General features: G+C 42.6%; 1 protein-coding gene across 4 annotated transcripts; it reads right to left on the bottom strand.

Moving 5' to 3' along the window:
* Positions 1–245: 245 nt before the first annotated feature.
* On the bottom strand, positions 246–25,115 carry pals2b (protein associated with LIN7 2, MAGUK p55 family member b). Of its 4 annotated transcripts, XM_074614063.1 has the most exons (14): positions 24,967–25,115; positions 17,610–17,658; positions 13,749–14,000; positions 9,346–9,446; positions 8,635–8,787; positions 6,109–6,261; positions 5,664–5,891; positions 4,272–4,403; positions 4,077–4,173; positions 3,714–3,782; positions 3,455–3,616; positions 3,156–3,358; positions 2,836–2,964; positions 246–1,441 (listed from the first exon to the last, which is right to left on the bottom strand). In XM_074614063.1, exons 3-14 carry the CDS (start codon positions 13,876–13,878, stop codon positions 1,265–1,267), a joined length of 1,734 nt encoding a protein of 577 aa, XP_074470164.1. In that variant the 5' UTR covers positions 13,879–14,000; positions 17,610–17,658; positions 24,967–25,115; the 3' UTR covers positions 246–1,264. The 4 variants fall into 4 exon arrangements, with proteins under 4 accessions (XP_074470164.1, XP_074470165.1, XP_074470167.1 ...); XM_074614064.1 differs by lacking the exon at positions 13,749–14,000; XM_074614066.1 differs by lacking the exons at positions 13,749–14,000; positions 17,610–17,658; positions 24,967–25,115 and adding an exon at positions 11,723–11,809.
* Positions 25,116–25,378: the final 263 nt, after the last annotated feature.

Raw genomic sequence — 25,378 nt, 5'->3', positions numbered from 1 at the left:
CATATGGACTTTTTTTTAGGGTTTTAAATGTATGTGTATTTAAATGTATTTTCCTGAAGTTCAAGACTAAGGTTTAATAAAAGATTTAATTAATTTGAAATGGAAACTAGTCAAATGCTTTTTATATATTTTTTTAGTTGTTTTGAGAGAGATTTGTAGTTTAAGACAAACAATACAAAACAATTACCCTTTAGCGTTGCTAGATGCATTTATATGTTAAATTATACATTTACATAGACCTGTAGTTGAATTTCAAACTTTATTTGGAGTATGTTCAGGGCTTTGGCATACTGCAACACTTAAGAGAAGGACCATAAGGAGGAAGATGGTTTGTGCCACATTCACATATATAAAACATTAACAGATTGGCTTATGTAGACGGCAAAGATGAAGGTCAATGTAGACGGTCATACTCCAGACAGACAGACAGACAGACAGACAGATCACAGGATAATTAAAAACAAATCAATGGATCAAGTGTGACAAAAACACTACACTCTACATGTATAAATACCCACACTGATGAAAAACTAGTATAAGAAAACAAAACTAGACAAGACAGTGTTTGATCTTGAAAAAAGTACATTATAAAGTTTCTCTTTTACATACTGGAGGAGTTGTGCGCAAAACGGGCATTTTAACCTCTTTACCTCTGCCCAGTTGATCCCCTGGAGGACACTGAGAGAAGAGTTCAGGGCCGGCCACATAAAAACACTAAAAGGATTAAGTTGTGACATGAAAATAAAAACAGCTACACAGGTCGCTCAGGCATGGCAATGATGTGAGACACTGACAGGTTTTCTTGGACAAACAGATCTTCTAATCCATCTCCTTTCCTCGTCTTCATATTGGAACTTGGATGGTGGTCATAAATCCTGGATGTCCATGAAGACAGACAGAGAGGGAAAACGACTACAAAATAAGACGTGTGACTACGACAATAAATTAATGCAAAAATATGGCCCCGAGTACGAGACCAGATTTTTTTGTTTCATTCTCAATTCAACATTGAATAGAAAGATCTTTCATAAAAAGTTATAAAATAAATAAGCACTCTTTCCCTTTGAGTTTTGAGTAGAAAAAAAAGTTGCACAGCGTGCAGGCCCAAGAGGAGAAAGAGCAATACCATTTTTTTTTTATTATCATTTATGTTGCTTTGCAGAAGAAGTATCTCTGCCCTCTTCTCCTCTTCTTTGGCCTATGTGGTCACAGACATGCTGGTGGGTCAGTGTGACCCGCTCAGACTGGTCAGTGTAGATGGTCCTCAGTACACCCAGTTCACCGGGACCCACTGGGGTTCACTGCACAGTTTGTCCACGGCGGCGTGTAACGTCTCGAAGGCCTTGTCCAGGTTGTCGTTGACGATGGTCAGGTCGAAGTAGTGGCTGTAAGCCCTCTGGATCCGGGCGCTCTCATCCACCGTCTTCCTCAGGTCCACGTCCTGCCGACACACAGAGGACAGGTGAGTTGTGGAGACACGTGCAAGCTAATAGACGAGCGCTCGTCAGAATTACTGCTCAGAGGAATGGAGGAGTCAACGAAGGTGGACAAATAAAGGGTGACTGTTCGGAGTTCCTCTTTAGAGGTATTTTGCATCTCTGGAAGGAAAAAGCAGCAGGTACCATCCATTATTTTGTCTCGTTACTGTTACTGTGTCTATACACTACTTTATACTTTTTTGCCAGTATGTTTCAGTAGAAAAATAACTGTCCTCCGGATCAACATTTTACAAACAAAAATGATCACGGGTTCATGTTGTTATTGATTAAACTACCCAACAATATATAAAGAGAGCCCCATCTCAACCAAATACAACATAAAAATCCATGTTAATGTATCAGCAATAATGATCCAATGATATAATGTAATATAATATATAGTAATATATAGTAATACTCTGAAAAGGGGCAAGTAAAAGGCAAATTTTGCTTTTGCTTTGGATACTTTATGTACATTTGATTACTACTTCTGCTTGTTTTACTTCAATAAAACTTTGAATGTAGGACGTTTACTTGTAAAAGGCCTCCGCAATATTTTCTCTTTCTGATTTACATTTCATTTTCAGGAATAATTTGCAGTGTAACATAAATATAGCCAAACAACTACTAAACTACTACTAACTACTAAACTACTAAAGATCCATAAGGAACAATGGAAGGATGAGATTTGGAATAAGCCAAAGCTCCAAAACTATTTTCAAATCAAAGAAGATCACTACACTGAACCTTATATGAAATGTTATTTACAGAAAGGACAGAGGTCCTTATGTGCTCAGTTCAGAACTGATACCTTGCCGCTGGCAACTGAGGTATTATATATACAGTATATATATATATATATATAACTAAAGGTATTCCTGGAGAGCAGCGATGTGTTTTTTGTGATCCTGGTGTTGTTGAGGATGAATTTATTCCAGTTATTTGAGGAATCATCTGACAGAGAACACTGTATCCATCATAATAATACCTTTTTTTATTAGTGAAATTGAATGTTCTGACATTTTCTCTTTTTCTTTCTTTCTTTGAATTTGTGGAACTGTATGTTATGACTGGTCACGTGGCCATCCTGATTGTTGTTGTGTCTTGTAAGCCCATATGGGCTGGGAACCAAATGGTGCAGGACAATACAATAAACAAATCAATCAATCATGTAAATGAGCATGTTTACAGTGTGGTATTGCTCATCTTAAAGTTCACTTGATTAGAATGCCTCTCGCTGCCACATGGAGGTACGGATATTGATGTGTTGATGTATTTATCATAGGTCTGATTTTCTGTTTTGGATGTCTCAGTATGGGTAATGTAATGATGATGTGCGTGGGAGTTGTTAACCTACCGTGAGTTGCTTAGTGGTGATGCCTGCGTCCACCACAGCTTTGTGCATGCCCTTGAGAGTATCAAAATCTGGCGCTGCAATGAACACCACGTATGGCATGAACTCCGCTGTTTTCAGTATCTTCAGAGCCTGAGGAGAGACACAGTAGGGGACATTACAGCCATGGCCAAAAGACGTAATTCTGTAACACCATGAGGACATTTCACTTTCAAATATTTCTCCCCAAATCAACCTCTCATGTTTATAATTTTTCCTTCTTTATATTCCAAAAAAGACACCTGATATTGCTGCCAAAGGACCCTTTCTAAACCTCCTCTTACCTGTGGGTTGACATCCAGGATGCAGGTGCGTCCTGTGCCCACCACCTCGTGGATGGACTCGATCTTGGTGCCGTACAGGTTACCGTCATACTCGCCGTGCTCCAGGAACCGGCCGGCCTTAACGTCCACCTCCATCTCTGTCCTTGTGGTGAAGTGGTAGGAGTTGCCGTCCAGCTCATCATCACGGGGCCGCCGTGAAGTGTCTAAGAAAACGCTCAGTTAAACGTTTGCTCATTTGTACATTTTTTTGCGTTAGGGTGCGACAGAATCTAAAAAAATAGGCAAAAAGCGTGACGTACATGGCATAGTGGTGCCATAGCGTGTGGGCTGGAGGACCATCAGCCGGTTCTTCAGGCTGCGTCGGCCCACGCCCTGAGCACCGATCAGAACCAGCGTCTTCCTCTGGAACGCTGGCACCTTTGCCACTTCCTCGTAGATCTGCAGCTCATGTCTGTCAAATTCTGTATGAACACATTATTACACACAATTATTAGCCGATGAAAGAAAAAGATACTAAAGATGTCAGATAAAAATCAACAGCATGAAAAGTCTTCTGACCTGCATTCTTGGCTGTCAGGTACATCATCTTCTTCTTCTTTTTTCCAGCTATGGTTCCACAAAGTATCCCTACAAAACGAGATGGAAGATTTATGCACTTGTATGTTGTGTGCTATTACAGCATTTGGCCAGACGGGGGCAGGAGTGGACCATTTTCTAAATTGGAAACATTGGCCTTCTTGCCATAAATCAGTTTTCAGTGGGTAAAAGGAATAGAGAAGTGAGGGAGGTTTGGCAGACTTTAGACCAATCCATCATTTCAACATCAGCATTGCTAAAGAGACAAACAGGAAACTTTTGGATGTTAACAAAAGCAGCCTTCACAGTGTTTATTCAAAGTGCGAAACGCACACACTAACATACCTGATCCCTCAAAGTCTCGAGGGACAAAAGCTTTCCTCTTCTCTTCCAAGAACTGACTGGGGATCAGACCCGTAGCCCCAACGACCACATGGCACGCCTGGCACAGATTACAGATCAATTAAGTCTTGAAATCTTTATGTCCAAAGTGATTTTAAATGACGGACACTTGAAGGAGATAAATGGAGTAAAGCTCACCTGCCACCAGTTGGGATCCTCTCTGTTGACAATCTGAAGGATGTCGCCTTTCTCGAAGGACATCCCCGCCTCTCGGCAAGGGATCAGGTTGTCATTCGTTGGGTTGTAGTCAAAGTATGGCCGCACATACACCTGTGACAAACGCAAGTACAGTTTTGAGTCTTTGTGGGAATTAAAGCTGCAGTGGGTAGAATTGGAGCAAATATGATTTTAAAAAGTTATTTTTATAAAACGGTCACTATGTCCTGACAGTAGTGCATGAGACAGGTAATCTGAAAAAAAATCATGTGCCTCTGTGTCCTCTGGTGTCCTCCGGTGCTCCTAATCGCATCTGCAAGATTTCACAGACCGGAGGAAAACAACCAATCAGAGCCGAGCTGAAACCTGCCGTCTCTGAGCAGCTGTCAGTCACTCGCAAACTCCAATCAAACGGTCAAACTAGGCAGCGCTGACCAAATATGAATCAATATTCTGTTACTGTAATGCCTATTTCTCGCCTCAAATGTTTTCAGAAACATCTTGTAGTGTACTGTTTAGCTGTAAAATTAGAAAGTTTGTGACCTGGCAGCTATGTCGAAATCATTTTTTTGCCCAATGATGCCAAAAACATTCTGCCTACTGCCACTTTAACTCATATTGATTCGCTCGCTTAGACTAAAATGACACAAAAAAAATAAATAGACTAACAGACAGACTCAAGCTCAGCATGCCGTCTCACACACTGACACAGTAACATGTCTCGTTCACACCCATTACGTCCGACGTCGTCCCACGCTGCACCCAACACAGCTGTTCACGCTGTGCCAACAGCGGAGGCTTTTGCCAGGAAGGGTAAGTGCTATGGCTGATGTATCCGATTAAACAAGCAGCCAGAGGAAGCAATAAAACAAGCCAGTAAAATATACTGTGCAGCGCGCCCCGAGCCACAGAGCAGAATGTGATTTTGCATTATGTCTCATTCAGTTTTACTGCTCTTCATTCACTTTAAGCCTGACGAGCATTTCCGAGTTGATGTCTTATTTGTTCAGGATGCACAATGTCTTTATTTTTTTCACTCAGGAGGTCGAAAAATTTGTGGTGCAACGCATGAAGGAACATATCTAAAAATATCGTGAATTACTGTACTTTCCATGTGAGGGAGCATGAGATTACAGGAAGCAGTGTGTGTGTGTGTGTGTGTGTGTGTGCAAGAGACAGAAACAGCTAGTGTGACCCAGATAGCATGTGGAGTGTTATTAATAGGGCTCCCAGGGTTCACATTCCTGCGCAGAGGATTGTGGGAGGACAGATCACCAGCCTTGTACCACTGCCCAACATCTGCCACTCATTACATAAGTGTGCGTGCTTGTGTTTACGTTTATCATCTCTCTGTGTGTGTGTGTGTGTGTTTACCTGCGGAGGTGCGGGAGCGTCCCGGTAGCTCGGGAGTATTTTCAGCGTGATCCCGCCGCTGCAGTCTTTGAGCATCTCCTGCAGCTCGGTGGGGTTGTTGCCGACGTCCTTCCCGTTCACTTCCTTTATGATGTCGCCCACGTGGAGCAGACCCTGCCTGTCGATCATGCCGCCGTGAAGGATTCTGGCGATGACAAGGTCGTCTTTCTCCACACGGAATGTCACGCCCTGAGAGGGAGGAGATAGCAGGGCGATGTTCATCCTCTGATATCTGATTGTAGCACACACACACACACACACACACACACACACACACCCACACACACACCCTGATTCACTCACCATGTTCTGACCTCTACTCACACCCTCAGTGATTCACTTGATCATCCGTGTACTCACACACACGCACACACACACATGTGCAGACACACTCAGACCGTCTCACCAGCGGCTCTCCGGCCTTCTTTCGGATGCCAATCATGCGCACAGCATCGGCCTGCATCAGGGCGCTGTTCACCGCCGCGTCATTGGGTATCTCAGTGGGGGGCGGGACTTCGTAGCATTTGGAAGCCACCATGTCGTGTGCCTCCATAAGAGACTAGGAGAAGAAAGAGAGGACAAATTGAGAGGGAGAGAGTAATGACGAAGGAAGGAAAAGCACATTCTTCCGCTTACAAATGAAAAGTTAATTTGCAATAAAACAAACCACAACTATGGTTTCCCTGCTACAGCATTCCTTTGTTAGTAAACTTTTGAAATATATTGATGTGTAAGTAACATCACTGAGCCAGTTTGATGACTTTATGACTGTTTTCTACTCATCCTACTGTTATGCTATGTAAATGTGGATACTGTTTGGCGAAAGTAACATAGGCTCGCTGTAAATGATGTCAACAAAACTGCAACTTTAAGTTATAAATTAGAGCTGCAACGATTAATCGATTAGTTGTCAACCATTAAATTAATCGCCGACTATTTTGATAATCGATTAATCGGTTTGAGTCATTTTTTAAGAAAGAAAAAAGTCAAAATTCTCTGATTCCAGCTTCTTAAATGTGAAAATGTTCTGGTTTCTTTACTCCTCTATGACAGTGAACTGTATATCTTTTAGTTGTGGACAAAACAAGATATTTGAGGACGTCATCTTGGGCTTTGGGAAACACTGATCGACATTTTTCACCATTTTATAGCCTTTTATAGACCAAACAACTAATCAATTAATCAAGGAAATTATCGACAGATTAAAAGACAATAAAAATAATTGTTAGTTGCAGCTCTATTGTAAAGCAGAAATGATATGATTGCTGTATAAGGTAGAATATGTGGGCAGATGGTAGAATAGTATAGTAGGATAAATGGAAATACTGAGTCCACTCAGAGGCAGAGAGTAGAGCAGCAAAAGCATTTACCAGCACTTAGTCATTGTCTAATTTGAAATGCTGCAGCATTTGTAACAATTTGTTTATCGTGTGTCTTCTGGGTTTGATTTCCCAGAAACGAAAAAAAAAGAGGAAACACTAAGCTGTTTAAACAGTAAAATAGGAAGTCCTTGATGTGCCTAAATAGTGGCAAAAAAACTAATCACCTAATGGCTCAAATCCCAAATATGGATTACCGCCAAAATCTAATCAATTAATTCTTGGTTTGCTGAGTATCCGTCTAGCAATTTTTATCCAAGCCTGTTTTTCTGAGATGCTACCAGCACTACTTTTAAAAATATCTTTCCAACAAGTAAACAATTTATTGGTGAGGAAAGCAAGTCTATAAACTCACACTCTATTTGATCTGTTTCCTCTGTCTTTTCTTCCCAACCCGTCTCTCCCTCCCTCCCCGTCTCTCTACTCTCAGTAGGTCAACAAGGTCTTATCCTTCAGCTTACAGCACAAAGGGCTCTGATTGGTGCAGAGGCTTTGCTGGGCTCAGAAGTCTGACTCCTATTGGTTGAGCCTCGGTAAAGCCCCTGGTAGGTCCAAGGATAAAGGTTAATGTTCTATTGATGCATGAGGACGGGATCCACAACATCAGCTCTGTGCTACTGTAACTACAGTCAAAACATTACTACTCTAGGCCGAGCTTAATGATCACTGTACTATAAACTTATGAATGAAAAAATGTCAAGACTAATCCCTCGACATAATACCGAATTCTGGCATTATTTAGCTAAAAAAAATAATTTGCATAATAATAATAATATAATTGCATAATTTGAAAAGCATTTGTGAGGTGTTGCAGTTGCAGCAACTCCACTTCTGAAAAGTGAAGCCAATGTGGAAGTGCCTTAAACTTGCATTCTTCCTAACAGCCAGCAGGGGGCGGCTCCTCTGGTTGCAAAAAGAAGTCTGTTTATATAGAAGTCTATGAGAAAATGACCTTACTTCTCACTTGATTTATTACCTCAGTGAACATTGTAAACATGAGTTTATGGTCTCAATCACTAGTTTCAAGTCTTCTTTAATACAGCATGATGTTCATTTAGTAAATGATGGTCCTATTTAGAGTCAAATAGAGCATAAAGCAGGGGATGCTTTAGGGCGTGGCGTTGTGATTGACAGGTCGCTACCTGTGTTGTCCGGTCTGGGAGTTGTCCATGTTTATGTCTTACAACTTTAACCCTTCCACAGTGTGTTTTCAGTTCATGAAAGTTAATTATATCCTTTTTTGGTTCCTTAAAAATGTTTTATTCAGCATTCAGTACTTAGCTCCACCCTCTTGTATCACTTCTGGTTGCAAAAAAACAAGATGGCTTCAAAACAGCAGGGTGATGTCACGGTGACTACGTTCACTTCTAATATACAGTCTATGGTTGAATGTAAAGAAGTTCCAAAAATATTGTATAAAAAGTGGTTCGAAATAGTGTCAATTGCCGCCTATACATTACTTCCCAAACTGAGTCAATATTCAAGCTACTAGCAGGAAATCACACCTGTTTTACCTTCACCTGCGGGTTTGAGTGTTTGCCCCCCCGTCTCACCTGGAAGTGTGGCTCCTTGAGGATCCTGGACAGTTCGGCGGCGCTGTCGTCTTTCACCTTGAGATTGTTGATGTCACCCAAGATCTCCGTCACCAGCTCCACGTTGTTGTCCTGCACCGCCTCCAGCTTCACTTCCTCCAGCTGTTCGTGAGCCTGGGGGAGACAGAGAGGCTCAGGGAGGGCCGATGTGGAGAGACTGTAGTTGTGTGTATGACTGTGTGTGTTATGTTAGTATTTATTTTAATGTGTGGATGAATAAAGGAAACTGGATTTTGTTGTCATTTTATTGGATTCTACATACAGGTAAGAGCTGATTTACTTTGGGATTCATTTTGCTCTGCCTTGTGTTATAATGTTAAAAGTCAAAGGAGTATCTATTAATGTTTAGTCATGAGATGAATGGTGGAAAACAGCCTGTCTAGCAGGAACTACAGCTGTCCTCTAACTGAACTCACTGTTCACTGGACTACAGCTACAGCAGTGAAGATGTGTGTTAAAGCAAACAGTCTGTGGGCAGAGGTGTTGCAGTAAACATGCACTGTGCAGACGCAGCAAGCTCTCTGTTAGTCAAAGCCTTACTGTACTTCAGCGCCTCAGCCACAGCAAGCAAAGCACTGCTGGGAGCAGCAGCAGCTCGGAGGTGGCTAGCGGTTTAGTCTGCTGCTCACCCCCCGAGCTATGTGTGTGTGCTACCTTAGCCTGGGAGCGTACAGTGGGACTTTCCATGATGCCGCGCAGGAAGAGCAGGTCGATGTCTTTGGCCCCCGTGGAGGTGGGCGGCTCACCCGGATTATCCAACGCCTGCTGCATGGCTGGATGGACGGATGAGTCGAGAGATAAGAAAGGTACAGACACAGACAAAGAGAGAGACAGAGATAAAGAGTTAACCGGGCGTAAATGTCATACAAAGCATAAACACATACATGATAAGTTAAGATACACACTGGCCTATGAATGTCAGTACCATCCTCTAACATTCATATTATTGCAGGCCAAAATGCTTCAATTCAAGAGATGCATAACATATAAATATTATATAACGATGTTGAGACCATGTTGGCCATGTTTGGAGCCCATTCACTCTTTTAATACAGAGTCCTTTACACCAGCCACACAGCCTGGTCCCCAAAAATATTACATTAAAGCTCCATCTGAGGGTACAGTAAGTCTGGTCCGTTCAGTTTGGAAAACGTCTATGAACCTACATATCATTTGTATATGCTGAGGCACAAAAACTCCAGGATTCAAATGCTCTGAGTTGTTAGAAAGAATCATAACAAATGAACTCTGTTGAGTCTTGTATTCCATGCACACAAACAGAGAGTGAGAGAGAGGTGCGGACCGAAGGTATCAGCCAGCTAACGCCCTAATGCCGGGGTCCTCAAAGCCCACGTAAGCCCATTTAAGACACTTAAAGTCATGGGAAGGTGCATGCGTATGTGTGTCTCTCTGTGTCATCACACCCTCATGTGGGTAGTAAATATGTCCTGTCAGCATGTGTATGCAGTTGATTCACTCTATGATTATGAGCCTATGATTATCATCTTTAACCTTGACTCATGTCCTATGTCATAAAGTCAAGTCACAGTCACACTTCATATCTACTTTTTGGAAAAATGTGGCACAAAAAAAACAAAAAAAAACTGGAATAGACATTTTCAAAAGGGTCCCTTGACCTCTGACCTCAAGATATGTGAATGAAAATGGGTTCTATGGGTACCCACGAGTCTCCCCTTTACAGACATGCCTACTTTATGATAATCACATGCAGTTTGGGGCAAGTTGTTGCCTGTTGGGCTTCAGTTTGCAATGTTATGATTTGAGCATATCTTTTATGCTAAATGCAGTACCTGTGAGGGTTTCTGGACAATATTTGTCATTGCTTTGTATTGTTAATTGATTTCCAATAATAAATATATACATACATTTGCATAAAGCAGCATATTTGCCCACTCCCATGTTGATAAGAGTATTAAATGCTTGACAGATCTCGCTTTACGGTACATTTTGAACACATACATTTTTTTTTATTAATATGCGATAAATCACGATTAACTATGGACAATCATGCGATTAATCACAATTAAATATTGTAATCGATTGACAGCCCTAGTACTTTTCAAATGTTAATCAACCTCCCTTTAAAAAAAAAGCCCATGTGAGTTTATCGCATAGTTTCACATGTGATAAATTCACATGATATCTGCAGTTTCAGATATTTTACATGTGAAATTTAAGGCCTCATATGGCAAAAACATACATGTCCTGTGTGTTTTTTGCCTTTTTTTTATCTGAGGTGTAACTACATTTCATGTGATCATTTCACATATCGGTATATGGCAGACTGTATATGAAAATATTAATTTAACATTTGCTTCTTTTGTAAGGGTTGGGTAGTATTTTCCATCCAAAACTAATGAATTTCTATATTTTAGATCTCATTTTAAATTCTATTTTTTCTGCCTTGGAGCACAAAAATGTCACATCTGTTAAACTATAGCCTGACAGTGTCATGTCTTATCATTCATTCATCATACATACAACAGCCGCACGGTTGTACGATTAAGCAGGAGGACAGAGGGAGATTGATGAAAACACAATTTATCTCACAATGAAGCAAAGACCTCACTGTGGTTTGATAACCACAGAGCACAGACACACTGCATAAACACAAGGCTCCATGCAAAAACAACAAACCTTAAATATTTATGATCCTCTTAAAGAAGGACAAATAGGGGAGGGAGGTTAAAAACTGCACTGCAGACTGTTAAACCTGTATATCCATAAAGCAAAATATTTACTGCATGAAGACACAGGAACACAATCTAAAATTCAATTCAGATATATCAAGTATGTATGAGCAGGGTATTCAGTCGCTGTGGGGACCCCACACCATGTTTCACAAGCTAGAATAATCACAACTGTGTCAGAGCGGAGCTGCAATTGTAGTAAACACATCACTAACATGTGCAAACACATAAACAAGCATTAAACCACCACCTTGATTGCACTCACCCTTACAATAAGTCACGGTACAGCCTCCTGAAATTTAGAGAATAATGTGTTTTCCAATTTCCCAAAGACTTACCCAACTGACTTCACTTACATACTTGAACACATCCGACTATAAAAACGACACCAACACAAACACACACAAACAGCTGGATCCCGTGTTTTTGTGCTCTCTGTGTTGACCTTCACCCTCTTGGTCAGCTCATTGTGTCACCGCGTCCTCGACCACAGGAATGTTTGCTCATCCCAGCCCGTCCACAGCCCCCCTGACACGTGCACTTGTGTGTACATTACTCATCCTGAATAGCAACCCTGAGATGCTTCTTTTTTTTTTATCCTGTGAGAGATTGGAGATGAACTAAAGCCTCCTACCTAAAGTCTCTATAATCCCATGAAATATGGCATGGAGATATACACAACCACCTACGAGCCTCTCGCTAAGCCTGGCCTGAAGAAGTTGTAAAAAGATAAAAGATTATAGCACTGGACAGTTACAATATAGTGTTCCTCCAGTGTGTTCATTCATCTAGACATCATGAATCATCCTGCTTACCTGCTCTTAATTCCTCCCTCAGTAGCACTGTGGTCTGTCTGCAGCCTCTCTCACCATTTATGTACACCTACCAGCACTGCGTGCTCCGAATGCAGAAACTCCCTACTTAAGAATTCACAACTCGGTTTCTCAAGGAATGTGAGACAAGATGAAGATCAGAGGACAACCTTGACTGACACCAAAGTAACATCACCAAAAACAAGTTATATTTCAGTAATGCAGGTTAAGAACTGCACCCCTCCAGGGGGAAATAGCCAACTCTCACAGCAAGCAGTGATTCCAACCAGGGCTACTTGCAGCACAAAGGCTACTCCTGAAAGTTTTCTAGGTGGAACGTGGAAAGATTTTAACTAAATTAAAAAAAAGTACAAATTACATTTTGATTAGAAATAATAATTTATATATTGAGTCTGTTGTAACAGCTGAAAACTCCCCGTTGCAATTGAGAGTGCATGGAAACTAACTAACTAATTAACTAAAAGTCACAAATAAATAGTAGGCTAAAAGTAACGGATAAATAATTCAAATACTAAGCTGACGGATAAATGGTTGAGCTATCTGAAAGTAATGCATGAATCATTAAAATAGATAGCTAGGGTTGAAATACATAGCTAAAAGTAACGGATAAACAAATGTTAGCTATAACTTTAAGATAATGGATGGACAGTTGAAATAGTTAACGTTAGCTAAAAGTAACGGATAAATAAACGGCTGAAATACTAAGCTAACAGATAAATGGTTGAACTATCTGAAAGTAATGGATGAATGGTTTAAATGGGGTTGAAATACAGCTAGAAGTAATGGGTCGACGGTTGAAATAGTTAACATTAGCTAAAATGAATGGGTCAACTGTTGAAAATTAGCTAAAACTTTAAGATAAAAGATGGACAGTTGAAATAGTTTACTCTACCTAAAACTTTTAGCTACTGGATAAACAGTTTAAATAGTTACCGTTAGCTAAAAGTAATGGGTCAATGGTTGAAATGTTACTTAAAACGTTAAGATGGGCTAATGGATGGACAGTTTAAATAGTTAGTAAAAGCTTTTAGCTGATAAACAATTTAAACAGGTGACGTTAGCTAAAAGTAATTGATAAATGATTGAAATAGACAGCTAAATCAACAGGATAAACAGGTAAACTAGATAAAAGTAATACAGTACATATAGATAGGGACCAACATAGCGGAATGGTTGAAATAGCTAAAGGTCATGGATAAATGGTTGACGTTTGTGAATACGGGCTGTGTGTATTTCTCCGTGGATTGAGCGTTTTGATACTTTAACAGTATTTATACAGCACTTAAACCTGCTTTGTAATAAAAAAAGACATAAAAATCTCACTTTTTACAATATGGGACCTTTAAAGCTAACTGAAAAATCGACTTCAAACTATAGGAGTGACCTGACAAACTAACTATACTGCCTTCTGATTATTAATTTTTCATAAAACCCTTCTATCAATCCCTCAATCTGAAGTTTTGAAACAAAATCAAAGACTATCACTCCCCCTCCCAGGTGACACCCCACCTCTTCCTCCTCCTTTCCTCACCTCCAGACGCATCTGCTTCCTGGGTGGACTGCACCGCTGGGGGCCCCTCCACGCCAGGCTGTCCCGGGGGCGTCACCTCCTCCTCCTCCCGTACCCCATTGGGACAGGCATCCTCCATAGCTGTGACCATCGCCAAGCCCTCCTTCTTCCTCTCTGCTGCCACAAGTATGCTAAGGCTAACCACTAGTAAACCGCCAGCAGTAGTTCTGCAACTTTTGTCCTCCAATCGTCTTGCCTGGCACTGCTGACCCGCTAAACTCCCAAAAACACAGAGTACAGAGAGAGAGAGAGGGGATTGAGGACAGAGTATGAGAGAAGCAAAGAGAAGAGACACAAAGAGAGCGACAATAGAGTGGGATTAAGATCAGGGGATATTAAGAGACGAGGAGGGGAAAGAGGAGTGGAGAGGAGGAGGAACGATGAGGGGGGGATAAATTGAACAAGGGAAGAGGCTAATGTTTCTAAGAAAGACAGGCGTGAAAAGAGACAGAGAGAGGCAGAAAGCTGGATCGCATACACAGATGTGGACATGCGTTTCAATGCTTGTCAGTCCCCTCCCTCCACTTTGGCTTTAATACCTTCCCTTCCTGACCATCAACCCCCCTCCGACGATAACACACACACACACATAATCCCACAATCCTCTCCTGCTGTTGAAGGCTTGCTTGAGTACCCCTCCTCTTGTTTCCTCGACCCCACCCAAAGTCGAGTTGCCCCACTTGTCTAGACACAGCACACACACACACACGTACACACCAGTTGAATGTGTCATTATGTAAGTAATCTTACATAAGTGTTACTGAAGGGGGCCTAACCCTACATTCCCATTCTTTTCCTCCTCCTTCCCTCCTCCCCCCCCCCCCCCCCACACTGCTCATGGTTTGGACACCCCGCTGCAGCAATGCGCAGAAACTCTCAGCGTGTGCAGATTGTGCTCGTACGTATTCCCCTCAGCGGTCGTCCACCTCCTTAACGCAGCATGTGTCAGCCTAATGGGAGCTTTTTTTCTTTGGTCTCTCTTCCTTCCTTAAATGAATGTGCCCTTACCACTTTACTTCTCGCTAAACAGTAGACTGGAGGTGCTGACTGGATTATGCACATTTTGGGGGATGCAATTTAAGCTGATTCAACGCCTGAGCCTAAATACTTTCGGGGAAGCTACTGCTGCAATCTTCTCCCAGGGCCTCATTTTACTCGGAGATGTTGGAAATGAATAATCACTACACGTAGAATAAATGCATGAACACACTCCTAAGGTAGTCTTGGAAATAGATGGCAATGACAGTCTACAGCCATGCTAGCAGCTCTGTTAGGTTTAGGGTATAGTGTTGCTATGAGCTGAATGCTATTGTCACTCAGCATTCTAACATGATCTATAGAGTCATGCAGGAATGAGTCCTAAAACCTGGAAATGAGTTGGTATTTTAGCATTTTCGGTTCCCTTGTCTGGAAGTCAATGGTTTTTTTTGAATGGGTTTTTAGTTAGATGAAATAATGTCCGTGGTTAACACAGAGATTAAGAGATTTTAACGTTTTGTTCTACGATATAAATTAAGTCATTAAATATCCCACTCGTGAACTTTGAAGCTTTTACGTGTCTTAAAAAAGGCGGTTGCTAACAAGTGGCTAAATGAGACTACTAAATGTCATCACGCCGACTCGTCCGTTTTCACAGCCTCGTTGTGTATACTCGCCCTTCTGCGACCGTGGTGTTCGTAGTTCGTAGTTTGTTTACAGCCAAATGTTAGCTTTTTACTTCTGGCGATTGCAATCACACTTCAAAAGTCATAACAGTGGTGTCCATTTGTGGAGTTTATCTTACGGAACAAAACGTGTAAGTACCATACGTTTGTTTGCCACATAACTTATTTTCTGCAATAATCCAAAACCCAATGGAAAAATCCCATTGGCTTTTTGTCGAGGGAACCCAGGGCGGTGTTAACTTCCGGGTTGGCCAACACAAATATGTCATCCCTGGAGCACTCTATATGACCAGACTAACCTCCTAATGTTTAGCAAGTGGAACGTTTACCATGTTCACCATCTTAGTTTAGCATGTTAGCATGCTTACATTTGTGCAGTACAGTTGAAGCTGATGGGAGTGTAGTTAGTAGTTAGTTTTGCAGGTATTTGATCGTAAACCAAAATATTAGACAAATTAAAATTTTGACCCGATAGTGGTGCTATATGAAACATCAGATGATCATCAAAGTTATTACAATTCATCCAGTGAATGTATCAAGTGTTGTGCCAATCCATCCAGTAGATGGTCGTGGCTAGAAGGTAACCGTTGTGAGGTGGTTAATGTTAGGTATTGACCTTGAATAGTTATGGTTAGGCTAGAGGTTGTCGGGCAGCAAGTCCTGCAAGAGTTTTTGAACGTTTTTACAATTTGCGGGTTACCTTCGAGACACAACCCCAGTAGATTTTGCGATATTTCACTGGATAAGTGAGACATTTGACCTGCTGGTTGCGCTAAATAAAAAGTCTGGGGATCACCTAATTGTTTAGGATTCATCCTCTGGGGACAATGAACAGCAGTACAAAATGTCATGGTAATTTCATTTTAATCCAACGCATACTTGTTGAGCTATTCCATTTGAAAAAGCTACTGCAAATATGAGTGTTCTAGCTACAATATAACATAACACAAAAGCTCAGCAGAACTTTGGTTGTCTTTCTTGCATTTGAAATGTCAAGGCTGTCAAGATGCAGAGGAAACGCAAAAGAGGCAGCTAATACATCCCAGTGTTTACAGTTATCCAAAACAGGCCCCTCCCACAACGCCACAGCTGTGCAAGGAGCAGATCTGTAGGCTTTAATCCGCCCCGCCTCTCCCTCCACCCCATCCTCAACGTGAACCCCTCCCCCAACCCAGGACATGGGATTTTAATCCGGCCACGAAAGCACGGGATTACAGAATCTCTCCCTCTCCTTCTCTCACCATATCCGGTGTTCAAACATCTCTATACAGCTAACAGTATGACTGCCTGGTGGCGATGGTTTGCTGATGTACACTACGGTGACTCGCTAACCGCTGCCTCTGACCCCCAAGTGTGAAAGAAGATTTTCCCTTAGAGTATATTTCTGTTAGTTGAGATTAATATCCACAGAACTAAAAGCAGTTCACAGTTTGTTGATCACACATCTCTCTAAAATGTCAGCCTAATTGTTCCTCTTTAGAAAATAAGAAGACGAGAGTGGAGTTCACGCAGAGTTTGACTGAGGCCGAACAGCTGTGTGTTGTTTTCTCCAAAACAAAGCATCCTGGGAAGTTTAACACAGACTTTAAGAAAATAACTGATCACCATGCTCCAAGCCTATAATGAGCAAAACAAGATTGTGCTGTTTCATTAAAATAAATTGGGTACTCAGCAATAAACCAATTCCTGTGTGCAAGTGAAAGCCCACTGGTATTTTTAAAGCCTGTATGAGTAAGAACGCTGTACCCTTGATCAGACTTAATTTAATGGTACCCAACAATGACCAATGATGTAACAGATGTGCTTCCTGCAAGTCATGGTTGGGTAAGATTCATAGGCAGTAAATGAAGATATACAGATCTGTGTTGAAACTTCAGTTTCACAGTTTCAGATTAATATTAGCATGGCCATTTAAGTGCAGGGAAAGTATTATCAACCGTGTAAGCCATGGACATATAAATACACACAGAAAAACTAACCGCTTCCTTAAAGGGAAGCAGTTGAGAGGGGAGTTTTTATAAGAGTAGTGATCGACGCATCCTTGCTTCAAAGACTGGCAGTCCTCCCACTGAACTGAGAAAATCACGTCAGCATGCAGAAAACATGTGCCTAATAAACATCTCCAGTGTGTTGGTGCTGAGGAAAAAGTTGTGTTTACCTATGCCAACCACGGTCCTACTGGCTGCTCATCAGTCAACTGTGAAGACCTAGAGAAAGAGAGACAGAGAGATGTTTGTGAGACTCATCCTTATGAGACGCGAATATCCAGTCCTACTTGCATTCCTGCAAACCAATTTTCATCATTCCTCAAACGCACACTTGCCTGAGCATTCAGATTCGTGCTCATCCCTCACATACACACACACACACACACACACCCAATGACTCCGTCGTTTTCCCAGTGGATTATCTGTTTCATCTATCTATGTCATCCCCCGTCTCCTGCAAGATAGGAGTCCCATCTGCAGACTGGAGGCCGTTGTTTGTTTGGAGCGATGCACACACAGAGTCATCCAGGACGATTCATTGTCCTCAGCTATTCAAGGATGCCTGCATCATCAGCTGGCACGGCGCCACCGACGTAGTAAATGGCCACTATTCTCTCAAAGCGATGACAAAGCAGTACGCATTCATTCCCAGAACGACTCGGTTCTCGCTTGCACTTTGCAAACGCATGCATACACACCTTCTAAATGTGTATCATGTAGAACTAGACCTGTATATTGGAGGATCAACAGCATTAGCTGCATATTGGCTTATCAAAGATATATCTGTATCATTATAGGTGTTGGCTAATATGCAAAAACAGATGTGGTACGCAAACAACAAACAGTCATCCGTCATCCTTACTGTAGAGCTGGACCGAATCTGCCAGGCCAATAATATGAACTGATATTAGCTTATTGCAGATATAAACGGGTAGCAATCTGCTAAAACGCGTCTAACCTTTGCACTTTCACTATCGCTGATGCTGAGAAACTACGTGCTGACGAAAACAACTGTGAAAGATGATCGAAAGCTTCAAAACAAGCATGTAAGTGGAACTTGAGTTGAGATTGTTTTGCCATTTCCAGGGTCAAGAATGAACTGTCAAGCTCAAGGAATCAGAAAGTATTGGCACCTGCATTAGCCCCAAAACCACAGTTTCAAAAGGTCATTCCTTAGTTCTTCTTCTCTGGTTTCTATTCATAAGTGATTCTGAATGTGGATCGAAAGGATCTACTCCCCCGCTGCATCAACCCCAACCCCACTGTACGATGTTTAAAACATCATCTGTCTCACAGAACTGCAAAGTCTGGCAGCGCTAAACCCATTCATGCTGCTCTGAATGGCCATTGTGAAATGGACCATTGGAAAATGCAAGCCAGCGAAAAAACAATGAAATAGTGCGATTACAAATAACTGATGCCTGCAATCACCCACAAAACAATAGATTATCACTCTCACACGCTTCATTTCTCTCAGCCTCCATCTCCGTCTTTCTCCTGCCCCGAGGGAAGGAGGGAAATAGAGTGGTGGCTGGAAAGATTGTCCTATAAAAATCACAGCTTCTACCTGCTCTATCTGTTGAAGCGGTGTATAAAAGCATCCGCTAAATATTAGTATATTAGTATACCTTCTCAGACCCACTCAGGAGGACATCACACCGTCTATATCAACCCAGTCTCTAGTGGAAATGATCAGTTTCCAAGGGCCAAAACATGTACAAGGTGATTACAACACACAGGGGATGTCTAATCATCACTGTTTTGCCGTTATCCCTTGGTGCTGTTCTGGGGTCTTTTCACCCATCATGCTGGAGCTAATTGGTCCTTTATTGTGTGAGAGAAAGAGAGAGAGAGAGAGTGAGAGGTCGATTCATTACGCAACACAGATTACAATCAAGTTCGGCACGCTCATTGGAAGTGAAAGATATCCCTTGGAAGAATGTTAATGGAGCTAAAGCCACCGGTGCAATTCCTCACCGAATCATCCGCACCACGGGGCAGGAGCCGAGCCACTCAAAGGTCCGAACAGGGAGGGAGGAGAGAATAGAGGAGGTGAAAATATGAGCAGGAAAAAAGATGGGAAGGGTCACAACTAGATTGAATAAAAATGGGCAGAGAGAGTTGGGAGAAGAGTCAGAGAAGAGGATCCGAGCAAGAGAAGAAGGAGGAGATAAAGGCACATTGGGAGTCATGAAAGAGAGGAGAATCCTTAAAGATTAGACAGAGTTCTGGGAACAGACTCTAAAGCTTTGGGAGGGAACAGATGAGAAGGAGAGAGAAAAGGGTGGTGGGAGTTCTCGTTGAATACAAACACCTTTGTAATCTGTTTCGCTGTTTCCAGAAACTGTCAGGTTATCGTAGCTCCTCTTGTGCACCAAATTAAATTCCTTTTGTATCTGACTGTCCATGAATGCTTTCTGAGGATTTGCTTTTCATAGAATAGACGTGGAGAGTGCGTGCATGCATTTGTTTGCATGCAAAAGGCCAGGTCAACTCAAGGACTAAGAACTGGGTCACAACACACATCATCAGCCAGGTCGACCTTTCTCACATTGATGTTTTAAACTCTGAGCATACACTGGACTCGGGACTCCCCTGACGTCCTTTAATCACCATCATCACCGTCGGCTCCTCTTTCCTTCACAGGAAGTGGTCATTTGCGATCCCTGCTGCCATTGGCTTGTGCGTAGGAAAGGACAAGCCAACAAACGTCCTCTGAGTGCCCCCTGGTTGCCAAGCACTCAGATGATGGACAGCTCATGGAAGCGGGATTATGGGAGGATCAGAGGGTTTGTTTTTGTACAAAACATCACTGCTGTCTCACACATGTAAACCTGTGTGTGTGTGTGTGTGTGTGTGTGTGCGTGTGTACGCTATTAAAAGCACAGACAAGCATCAGCAGGCTGTGTGGTTTTAATTCCTCCAGTTCTAATCACGCTAGCGGGAAATCTCCCTCCGACTCGGCGTCTCAATGAGCACATTTCGTCACTTTATTGTCTCGGATGGAGCACGCCGCTACATCCCTCGGGGTCGTGAAACACACGTACACACACAGAGACAAGCCCATAGGGCATCCATCCTGGAGAAACCATTCAATCCGTGCCTATATATTCTCTCCACCTCTATTCTCTGCCTGACAAAAACTTTTCCTCCCTGTGCACCACAGAGCCGCGGGCACTGGGCTCTCAGAGCAACCGTCACTCTCAGTTCCTCTCAATGAATTGACAATCACAAAAGAGGCCAGCGAGCTCTGTCCTGCCTGGGAGCCCAGATGTCACTTCATAGGCTGACTCCAGGGGTTGCAATTATTAAACTTTCCTGAGCTGCAGTGAGTGCTAGAGGGGCACGAGATATTCAAGGAAGCAGAGTTTATTTGTGGACCTACATGTGTGTGTGTGTGTGTGTGTGTACTGATTGGCCATTCATATAACCGACCCCATCCTGTCCTGCCTCACACCCATCACCCTCTGCCTCCAGACAAACCCTATGTAGGTCACTCCATGTGTTAACACAGTCGCCCAATATGAGGATTACACTGCTGCTACCCCCAAGATGGCTATTTCAGCAGATTAATATCTGCAGAATATTTATCGTAAACATGTTTTCTAACTAGAGTTGTTCCGATACCGATACCAGTATTGGAAATGTGTCCGATACGGCCCAAAATTTGGGATCGTTTATCAGCGAGTATGCCAATCTATGTGCTGATCCAATACCATAATTTATTAACCCAGAAAAAAATCAATTTGTCTAACCGGAAATTAATTCTTCTTCACTGCTCAAAAACAGTAGCCTTCACTGTGCTGTCGCCCTGGATGTATCATGGCTGTCACTGGCAACTGCCGTTTTAGAGCAGCGAGGAAGAACTGATTGCAGGTAGTTTGTCACAGATTTTAAATAATAATAATAATAATAATAATAATAAAATTATTCTAAACTAGATATTTTTTTCATCACACTGGTATCGGATCGGTGCTCGGTATTGGCTGATACCGCAAGTTCAGGTATCGGAATCGTTATCGGAACATCTGTAATTCGAACCAGTTAGTATTGCAGCTGTCGATGCTGTGTTCTACAGAAAGTTTATCAAATCAGCTCAGTTTCTACCACAAATGATTCATCATGCTTCATCCACCTTTCTGCTGATTCATGCTCACCTCTACTCTCTACCTGACACTGCAATCTAAATTACCACAATTTAACAACAAAGACAGCAGTTGTTGCATCATTGCTCTTTCCCCGCATCACCAAAATGACCTCATTGTCCTCCTCCGTGATGCTCCAGCTGGTGGTGGGGTGTCTGTACTTTGCCACACAGCTTGGGATGATATAATTACACGCGGCCGTCCGTGGCTCATCAGAAAGCCTTCGGCACCGAGTGCGCACTGATGTTCATAATGAGCACCTCCTCCTGACATAATCTAACCCGCCACATGGCAGTGCCTGCTTCTTCTCAGTCTCTCTCCCTTCCCCAGCGTCCTGTTACTGATCATTAGTATTAAAGAAACGATGGAGGGGAGGGGATGGGGGAGGGCGACGTGATGCAACTGCACTTAACGTGACTGCAAAGTTTAAAAGTTTAGAAAATTGATGGTGAAAAATGTGAGAAGCGAGGGAGGAGGAAGATATAAGGAAATTAGATTAGTCTCAAATGAGTTTACCCAGCCTTTTTGCTCAGCTCGTCTTGTCATATTTTTTTAATATTGGCAAGAATTGCATCTCCTTCACAGGACTGTGCTGTTGTTCTTATAAGAGCTGTTGCTGCTCAAGTTCAAATGAATGTGATTTTGAGCTGATGACCTTAAATAATGTCATCAGCAGATGACTTTCTCAGAAGGTTATCTCACATGCATCATCATTTTGTTATCCGTCTGTCGTCTGTGGAGTTTTATCACAGATTCAACATTTCTGTCTTCACTTCGGCGATGAAAGACAAACCGATCTGTCTTATGCTACATGGTTATTGTTTATCTGCAGTGGTATGCCCCTTTAAGGCCTTAGCGATGGACCAAATCTGGTGAATCAGCACTATATAGGCTGCAGCAAAAACTGCCAAAAACATTTGCCTTGTAGCACAAACTTCCCTCCGAGATAATGCTCCTCTCTCTACAGGTCGGTCATTTAGTTGTGTACTTTCTTGACAGAGTTGCAATTATCTCATGATGACTGTGATGGGGTCAGTCATGTGTCTACTGTAGGGAGGCGCAGCCCGGCGAAGGGCAGGGAGGGTTGATTGTAGGTGTGTGGATAACAATCTCCTGATACATGTGTTGTTCATAGCTGGGAAGTGTGAGTCACTCCAGTCAATGTGTTTGTCTGAATGGGTGTGTGTGTGTGTGTGTCCCTTCCTCTCTTGCTCTACCCCGCCCTCATGTTTTCTGTACCATCTCTCTCATATTAATGATGGAAAAGCTTCTGACTGAGCATTGGATTTGGTCTCTGAATGACTCACTGACAACTCTCATTCAGTCTGTTCTAACATCGGGAGCACGTGCTTAACTTGAAATTCATCTTTTCCTCTGCCCTGCATGACAGGAAGGAATATACATACAGTAGTAGGGCTGAGATTAAGTCTCACTTTGTGCTATAGTCCACCTACTTAAAGCAGCAGTAGGCAGAATGTTTTTGGCATCATTGGGCGAAAACTCCATAAAAACCTTTCAGCATATTGTAATTCAAGTGCTCTGAGAGACTTCTGCACCTCCTCATGGCTCTGTTTTCAGGCCTTAAAAAATCTAACCCGTGACGGGAGACTTTGACCAATCACAGGTCATTTCCGAGAGAGAGCGTTCTTATTGGCTGTGCTCCAGCTGGCGGGCGGTGCTTGGTATTTCCTCAGCTTGATCTCAACATTTAACAGCTACACTACAAGATGTTTCTGAAAACATTTGCGGCGAGAAATAGGCATTACAGTAACAGAATATTGATTCCTATTTGATCAGCGCTGCCTAGTTTGACCGTTTGATCGGAGTTTGCGACCGATCGACAGCTGCTCAGAGACGGCAAGGCTCCAGCTCGGCTCTGACTGGTTGTTTTCCTCCGGTCTGTGAAATCTTGCAGATGTCATTAGGAGCACCGGAGGACACAGAGGCACATGATTTTTGTCAGATTAACTGTCTCAAGCACTACTGTCAGGATATAGTGACCGTATTATAAAAATAACTTTTTTAAATCATATTTGCTCCATTTCTACACCACTGCTGCTGTAAGTCTAACTTTGTGACTTATTCCACCTACTTCAGCAGAACAATAAAGGTCATCCAGACTCAAAAGTCTTACTGGATACCGCCCAGGGACTGCAGATTTACTCTAATGCACTAAACTGTCTCCGTCTCCTTCCCTTCCTCCTATTAGATTCAACAAATCTGATTAGGGCCTCTTGCAAGATTGGAAGGAAGAGATCCATAAACTCTAGTTTAGATGCAACCAGATCTGCCCATGCAGGCTCTCAGTGGTCTGTCTGGCAGGCCTGTATAGCACCACCTCCCAGGAAGGATCCCCAAGGATGTCACGTATGTGCATGGGCTTCCCCCATCACGTGCACGAGGCTAAACATCTTATAAAACCTTTGCCAAGTGACCTGCATGTGCTCCTCTGAGTAAAGGAAGTTCATTGAGAGAGTCTGTTGTGATAAGTGGTTTCATATTTCATATGAAGCGCTCAGATAAAGTGGTTTTGACATCGTGTTAGTGCATTATTATTATTAGGTGGTGCACTCATGCATCTCAGTGGAGGACAAAAAATAAAAATCAATAGGACTGTCTGGCTGTGTCTCCGGTTCGGCCAGCCTGTGCCAAACCACCGGTTCAACCTCTCCGTTTTCAGTCAGCTTTGTTGATCTGTGTTGTGAAAGTTTTTTCTAGACAACAAAATAAGAAAAAGAAAAAAAGTGTTCTACCTGGTGCACACATATGTAAAAGCAGTCCCTCTGTGTCTTTTCACTGTGCTGGTATAGATGCAGTCTATCATTGCGCTCCAGCCTCCTCATCCTGTCAGCAGCACATTAAACCTGCAGCTCTTTTCCTCATATCTCTCCTCTCAGTCATGGATCGACGCCACGGTTCTGACGCATGGCCACATCCCGTGCGCCAGATTCTCCATGCGCTCGAACCGTGCGCCATACATCCGTGCCAAAAAACGCTTGCGCATCCGATTTTTTTGGCTGACCAGACCAACTGTACATTTCACACCACATCTCGCCACACGTGCGGCCATTTTTTGTTACCCATCCGAGCCCATTGTGGCGTGTGCGCACACACACTTGCGACTATCCAACTCATCCGCTGTATCCTTCCTGGTAATACGCAGGAAAAGGACTCATCCGACTCCACAATATCTAACTGATATGTGTCTGAATAAAGCCAGTTCTCATTGCTCTATTGGGGGGGTGTGATCCTCCTCCTTCTGTCAAACTCTACTGCACCTCAAACACGGCAAAGTGTCTTTGTCTCCACGTTCGGACGCCAGAGGATGAATGAATTCAACATCTTACACATACACAAATATGATCACGAGCCTGTGACTTACCTGTGCAATCGTTGCGTGTGAGGTAGCGGTAGTCCACGGACCGTCCCGGTTGGACATTCAGGCCCCCCTCAGCTGTCTGTCCTGGTCCCGCGGCAGACTACCAGAGAACAAGACGCCAATCAAACACACACGCCCCGCCTCCTCTCCTGACGTCACACGAACATCGACCAATGGCAGCTAAGGTACAACCCTCCGCTGAGTGAATACATTCTAGAATGTAGTATTTTTTTGTTACAATGTCACACATGTCGTCCATTCACATAAATATAGATGTTAGCATGACTTTAAATGCACCATTCAGGCCAGGGGTTCTCAACCTTTCATAACTTGAGGGCCACTTCTGATTGTTAAAAAAATTCAAGGGACTACCTTCCCAAATATATGACAAACTGGGCTTTAAATATGTGTTATG

Source organism: Sebastes fasciatus, chromosome 17, assembly GCF_043250625.1.
Source record: "Sebastes fasciatus isolate fSebFas1 chromosome 17, fSebFas1.pri, whole genome shotgun sequence".
NCBI classification, from domain to species: domain Eukaryota; kingdom Metazoa; phylum Chordata; class Actinopteri; order Perciformes; family Sebastidae; genus Sebastes; species Sebastes fasciatus.
This window is presented reverse-complemented; position numbering and strand designations above follow the sequence as displayed.